Genomic DNA, 6680 nt, shown 5'->3' on the forward strand with positions numbered 1-6680 from the left:
AAATTTCCCTATTCTGTGATTCAACTCTACATGGATTGCGACTTAAATTTGCATCCCTTAAGATAGACCTTCAATTTTTGTTTCTTCTTTGCTGATAAGTTTCTGTCGCCTGCACTACCATATCTTGTGTACAACTCATATGACTTTGGTTCAGAATCATACTTAACTTTGATCTTTTTCTTTCTTTCATTCAAAAAATTTTCACTTCCTACTGAATACCAATCCCTTTCAACTGTTCCAGGAGGAATAATTACTCTGTCACATAATTTCGATTTACTCCCATTGAGGCTAAGCTTCACTACACGTCTTCTTTTTACAAAGAAATTGCCACTGCCTGCATTGTCATCTCTTGGGTGTTTGGCATTCTGAATTCCCCCTTTGAGTATAGGTTTGCAATCATGCTGAATACTAACCCGACTTTCTTTTCCTTCATCTTTAAAATTTACTGTTTTTATGGAATTACAAACACGACCATGTGCCATGATACCTGGATCCATAGCCCAATTTGATTCTTTAAGCCCATGATTATCCTTGAAAATGCAAGGCTTTGCTTCAGCCAAAATATCCACCAATAACCGTTTCTTCGGTTTCCCTTTATGCTTCTGTTTTTTGTTTCTGAATGCCTTGGAAGGCAGTGCCACAACAATTTGGTCACGATGGTGATTCAGACTTGGATTGGAGTTTGAGGTGTTATCTTTTGAAACCAAAAGATGTTTAACACAATTAGAGCCCAGACCTTGGCCTTCTCCATGCTCGAGTTTATTGCAATTAATAGATAAATGGCTCACTTTCTTGGAAACTTCAAACATTGCTGCATCCATATATGCACTACCTGCAACTTCTAGATTGTCTTCTATTCCATAATTCCATGTAGAATGCTGATCAATGAAGCCAACATCTGAATTTTCCTTTGTTGCAGAATTCTGGCCAACATCTTTTTTATGGCATAAATTCCTAATTGTATCACAAGGCTCAAAAGGTGGGAGCACTCCGCTGACACCATGCTTCAAACAGACTTTCAAATATTCATCTGGAAATGGCCAATTATTAGAGATATCCTTTTGACGAGCCTGAAGAACATACTGCCTACAATAAGTCAAGGAAAAGTAAGCCATCAGGTCATTCTTAAATAAAAAATCTCAGTTGAACCCAGTCAAGAGTGCAAACCCTAAACACTGAATGTTTCAGGTCTGGCTCATGTCATAAAAGTGTGAACAAGGAAAATGTGAGGAATACCTACAAATGGACTACACATCAAATCAGAGTACCATTGCTAAGAAAAGTGAAACCAAACTGATACTTATATAATACCACTGCAGCACAGAAGCCATGACCAGAATGAGACATCAGCCACTTGGAAAACCCACAAAATAACAAACATTCAGATGGCAAGAGAAAATGGGGAAGACAAACAGAGCTGGAATATTGTAATTGAAAGATGTTCCAATGAACCATTGACGTTACAAGATGACATGGTTGTGTACCATCAAAGATACAAAATGGCAAGGTTGTGTACCCACAAAGATACAAAACAAGCCATCTAAGAAGAAGTTAAGTCATTTCCTTTAGATCTCATTATCAAACCAGTGCCTAAAAGGGTGGAGCTAATCTTCTGGAGCCCAATTGGTAGAATGTATATCATATAACAAGCTGCTGCATCAGAATTGCATATCATATGTACTAAAATCACAACAAGGTGCACCACTATGATGAAAATAAACGATAAACAAGCTGCAAGTAATATAACAGAATAAAATCATAGTATGATCATTAATAATTTATGCATGTAATGTATCATATAAACATGGTACTGTTGCTGAAAAACAGACAAAAATGAACAGAAACTTGAATAACACCATGGTAGTACAGAAGCCATACCCAGAATGAGACATCAATCTTTAGAACACACAAAATAACAAACAATTAGATGGCAAGACAAACAGGAAAGACTAACAGAGCTAGAAGAATACAATTTAATTTGAAAGCACCGGTTCTTGCGAATCTTTTTTTTTTTTTTTTTTACATGAAAGAACCTTCTTTTACCAATTAGTTCCAGTAAACATTTGAAATTCTAAAATGACATGGTTGTGTATTCTCAAAGATACAAAACCCATTTAAAAGCACATTCAAAATCATATCCATTTATATCTCCTGATGAAACCAATGTCTAAAAGGGTGGTGCTGATCTTTTAGAAACCAAAAACCCAAGTATCATAATGTTTTCGAGCTTCACCTGCCGAATCAAAATTGCATATCATATGTACTAAAGCCACAACCAGTTTGACAGCAATGATGGAAAAAAAAGCACAGTAAACCCAGAAGAGAATATATGTTAGAACAGAATACAACCACAATACCATCATCAATTATTTTTTCTTGCAATAGATCAAGGGACTCCATGAGAATGAGATCAAACATATAGCCTATTCCAAGGACAACAAAATACTCGGAAGAACAAAGAAAAGATAAAGCAAAGAAACCTAGAAGAGAATATATTTGTTACCTTATGGAGAATGGCTTAGTAACTGTGGCCCTTATATCATCTTTAAGATCCATTTGCTTCTCTGAAGAATGGTAGAGCTCTGATGTGTTTCACTACTGAGACAACATGTTGGACCACCAGTTCTAGAAGAATCTACAACACTACCACACACATACCACTTAATTTATCAATTTCATGTACATAAGAGCTTAAAATCAGTTCAGAGTCTCAGACGCAAGAAAAAATATTGCCCTTGAATCATTTTAAAACGGAGATCAACAGATCAACAAAAAAAAAAATCTGCATAAAATCACGACCCTTGAGTTCGCCAGAAACAGAGAGGCATAAGAAACCCAGAAGCCATAAGGGTGTGTAACAACAGGAGAAGCAGCAGAAGCTTTTGAGGTCTCTAAAGATGACCGAGGGTTAACAGAATGAGACACATGGATTAGATAGATGAGGAGAAAGAATAATGGGTATCAGAATTGCAGAGAATATGATGGGAAGGACAAAAATCAAGACCAGAAGCGTGTGAAGTTAGAAACGTAATATAATTATGTAAAATATCGTTGGTGAAGGAGGAGAAGAAGAAGAAGAGACTCGAAGGAATAAGAGAGAGAAACCACGGAAAGAGAGTGAGTTGCAATAACCAATGACAAACAATAAATAAAGTAACTGACATTCAATATGGAGAAGACGATCCTTTCTCGGTATGGAGAGAAACAATGCAAATGTCCTTGGAAGGAAGGTGATTTTTTTTTTTTCCCCTCCATTTTTTCCCCTCATTTTACCTCAATTATTTCTGGCCATGGTTGGACTCTTTACTGTTCAAATTCATGAATTTCTCCCTAGTTGGGAAATTAATATGAATCAAGAAAATAATATCTTGACATGATGTCAGATATATTTTTTCCTGGGTGGGTTGGGGGGGGGTTTGGGTTTGGGTTTGGGTTGGGGGGGGGAATAGCGCATTTATCTGGTCAATGAGAATTTTCATTTCACAGGGGTGGATAGTAATTTCACGTACCTTTGTGTCTATGATATAATGTCAGAGGTATTTTTTCTGGTTAATGAGAATTTTCATTTCACATGGGGAGGAATAATAATTTTATGCACATCTGTGTCAAGATGCAGGGGCCACAAAATCTGGTAGTTTTTTTTTTTTTTTTTTTTCCCAAATAAATGCGATGAAAACAAAAAGACTAGATTAATGAGGAAAGGAATGGCACAACATTCACATCCTTACTTACAATTATATTCAAGTGCAACCCCATTGTGTGATCAGCTAAAAACTTACTAAATGGGTTAACATGAAGAGAGCAATTATTCCCTTTTTCTTATTCCTGTTTTACTGATTAATGAGTTGAGGTCAGAGAATCCCCCTTGAAGCCTACTTCGGGACTCCCCCGATTGGTTTGATCTTGCAAGACAGCACATACTATTTCGAGTCAATTTTCGACAACAAAAGGTTGACGTCGTCCGTGGAAAGATTGTTGAATTCAAACTCATTGTGTGAACTGTAGCAATGGTGAGAAATAAGAACATATGTCCATCCTCCAGCACTTACTCCCTCTAGGGGGGCAACAAGAGAAGCAACAAAAGGATCGTCACGCTCCCAACGTGACGAACCCGAGTGCGGCCCTTCCCTTGAAACCTAGTCCTAGCAGAGAATCAAGTCGGACCCTCCAACATTGTAACTACAAAGCATTTCAACTCCCTTCAACGTGAATTTTGACAACTAGCTCACGATATGTGTGAGGTTTCCAGAACTATTAGCCAAGCTCGTGTATGTGAGAACCAAGTCAGGGGCATGTGCCACCACCCGAACCGAGCAGGGGAGTTCAGAGCCGGTCTGGATCTACTAATAATGACTAAGAAGTAAGAAACCAAGACGCCGACAGTGAGCCACGCCATGGAATGGGAGAACTAGCCTTAGAATGACAGCTCGAGGGAGACCCCAGAAGGGAGGTCACAGAGACAACCATAGATCGTCAAATCTTGGAGCTCTAGGGCAAGGTTGACAAAGCCTTGTCCGACTGTGATGAACCCGAAGAGATTGAGGTCTTCAGAGATTCCCCCTTATTGGATGCGATCATGAGGATAACCTTCCCTGCAAGATTCAAAATGCATACCTTTTTGATATAAGACGGAACTAAAGATCCTTGGGATCACCTGCAAAGTTTTCCTCTCCACAATGCTAATCTAGGGAGCCTCTGATGTAATTTGCATCGACTATTCCTTCAAACCCCATATGAGGCAGCCACAATATGGTTTTCTAGGTTGGAACCCTGTTTAATCAACACCTTCAAGGAGTTTAGTAAAAGGTCCGTAGAGGACTTCATAAGTAGAAGATCACACAGATATACTTTAGCCAATCTGATTGCGGTAAAACAACGGCAAGGGGAGTCTTCAGGACTTCATCTGAAATTTGAATAAGGAGAATCCAAGATCAGGATTTGAAGTTTTCTTTGCCAAAGAAGGCCTCGAAGACCCTGTTTGAGCTTAAAGTTACGATTGACAAATAAGTCAATGCACAAGAAATTATGACCAATCGTAAAGACCCTAATGAGAAATAGGGAAAGCGTGATGAAGATTGGTCCCAGCCCAACAGAGACAAAAGACCCCAATCGAACAAAAATAATGGTCCAGTAAGAGAAGTCGAGAATTACAATCCCCTCACACATCGATTGTCATACCCCGTTCACACAGAACTGGGCCAGTGACCGGGTTAACATCGGTTAACCCAAACCTACCAGGATCATCTGATACAGTATTCCACCACAGTATACGCACAACTAAGAAAGAGCTCATCAGTTCAGCGGAAGACTTGGTTTACCTGTGAATATTCCCATAATACTTGATACCCGAATTGTGATACAATAGTTAAATACATGTGGGCCCGAAGGCATGATATTTACACAATAAGAGTACAATTCACATATCAAGTACATAAACGAAATCATTAAAAATCAGAGTATACAGCTCGGCGCGGTATCAAAGCCTAGAGCTCAGCTTGGTATTAAAGGTTGAGCCCAGCTCGGCATCACAAGGTAGAGCTCCGCTTGGCATCAAAAGTGGAGCTCAGCTCGGCGTCAAAAGTGGAGTTCAGCTAGGTATCAGAACTACGGTCCCGCAGCACAACTCTCACACGAGCAATCAGTGCCGTGCTCTAACTCCTCAGGGGCCCACCAGTCCTCTTCAGGGAACTCAACTGTGGGACCCGCCCCGTGCTCATCTGGTTGATGACCTGAAAAATCATCTAAAAGAGGTGCACACGTGGGATGAGCTCACTAGCTCAGTAAGTGGAAAGATGGACCACATAACAGTCCACACAACAATCACAACCATATGCACTATATGCTATGCAATACATTTTAAATCACATCCACCTAAGCAACATTACTAAGTCTTTGGTTTAGTGCTACTGCAACCACAGTGCGAGTATACTCCGGGTACGAGCCGTGAACTCCATCCCGCGATACCCCCATAGGGCTATCGGAGAAGGCCCACCGTGAGTACTCAGAAAAGTAAAAACATGCCGACCACCGGCTCTCAACATAAAATAAATGATAGAAATTAAAAGTGCTGACTCTAGCAATTTAAAAGCAGTACGATTGGCCCTCTTGAATATGCCACCGGGGTTGCCGACTGTCCTAATGACTAGCCGGGCGTAATGTCTAACCGCCACAGTGACCCGACAACCGCGACCACTGCTTCCCCCCAAATGGTAACCCAACACCTCAACCCCTGTTGTGAAGGGTCGTAGCACGGGAAGGTGAAAATCCTAAACCGCATGCTCCTATATGACAATAGTACGATTGCATAGTGCCACCGCGTCCCATACCACGGGCCACCAATGCACTCGTTTTCAAGCCGACTACGGCATCTAGTCTATTAATGCACCATGCACAATGATGTCAACATTCCTCACATAAGCATATCATCACTTGGCATTTAGAAAATAAACACAACACCCATGCATAACAATGTGAGGATGACTAATCTACATAGTATTTTTATGATGACATGGCTAGACTAGATACGATTAAATGAATGCCAAACAATGCCTTGAAACAAGACCAAAGGTCCTCTCCCCACTTCCCTGTAGTGTACAAGGACTCACGCTTGGTATGGGTGAGATCCAGTGCGAGAAGCGTGGGATTTGGTGAACCTATCATGAGTGAGCGGGGTTAGTATT

The 6680-nt window shown here is 40.3% G+C and overlaps 1 protein-coding gene across 4 annotated transcripts; it reads right to left on the reverse strand.

Moving 5' to 3' along the window:
- Positions 1-6: 6 nt before the first annotated feature.
- On the reverse strand, positions 7-4984 carry LOC122086207. 4 transcript variants are annotated; one of them, XM_042654942.1, is made up of 3 exons: positions 4655-4984; positions 2504-2635; positions 7-1086 (listed from the first exon to the last, which is right to left on the reverse strand). In XM_042654942.1, the coding sequence occupies exons 2-3, from the start codon at positions 2554-2556 to the stop codon at positions 27-29; spliced, it is 1113 nt and encodes a 370-aa protein (XP_042510876.1). In that variant the 5' UTR covers positions 2557-2635; positions 4655-4984; the 3' UTR covers positions 7-26. The 4 variants fall into 4 exon arrangements, with proteins under 4 accessions (XP_042510876.1, XP_042510875.1, XP_042510874.1 ...); XM_042654941.1 differs by having other exon boundaries at positions 2504-2643; XM_042654940.1 differs by having other exon boundaries at positions 2504-2643; positions 4615-4984.
- Positions 4985-6680: the final 1696 nt, after the last annotated feature.

The sequence above is a fragment of the Macadamia integrifolia genome, chromosome 8, assembly GCF_013358625.1.
Source record: "Macadamia integrifolia cultivar HAES 741 chromosome 8, SCU_Mint_v3, whole genome shotgun sequence".
NCBI classification, from domain to species: Eukaryota; Viridiplantae; Streptophyta; class Magnoliopsida; order Proteales; family Proteaceae; genus Macadamia; species Macadamia integrifolia.

Coding starts and splice junctions, on each gene's coding strand:
- LOC122086207 (XM_042654942.1), bottom strand. CDS start 2,556: ATGGATCTTAAAGATGATATAAGGGCCACAGTTACTAAGCCATTCTCC. Junction 1,087..2,503: donor ACTAAGCCATTCTCCATAAG/GTAACAAATATA, acceptor GACTTATTGTAG/GCAGTATGTTCTTCAGGCTC.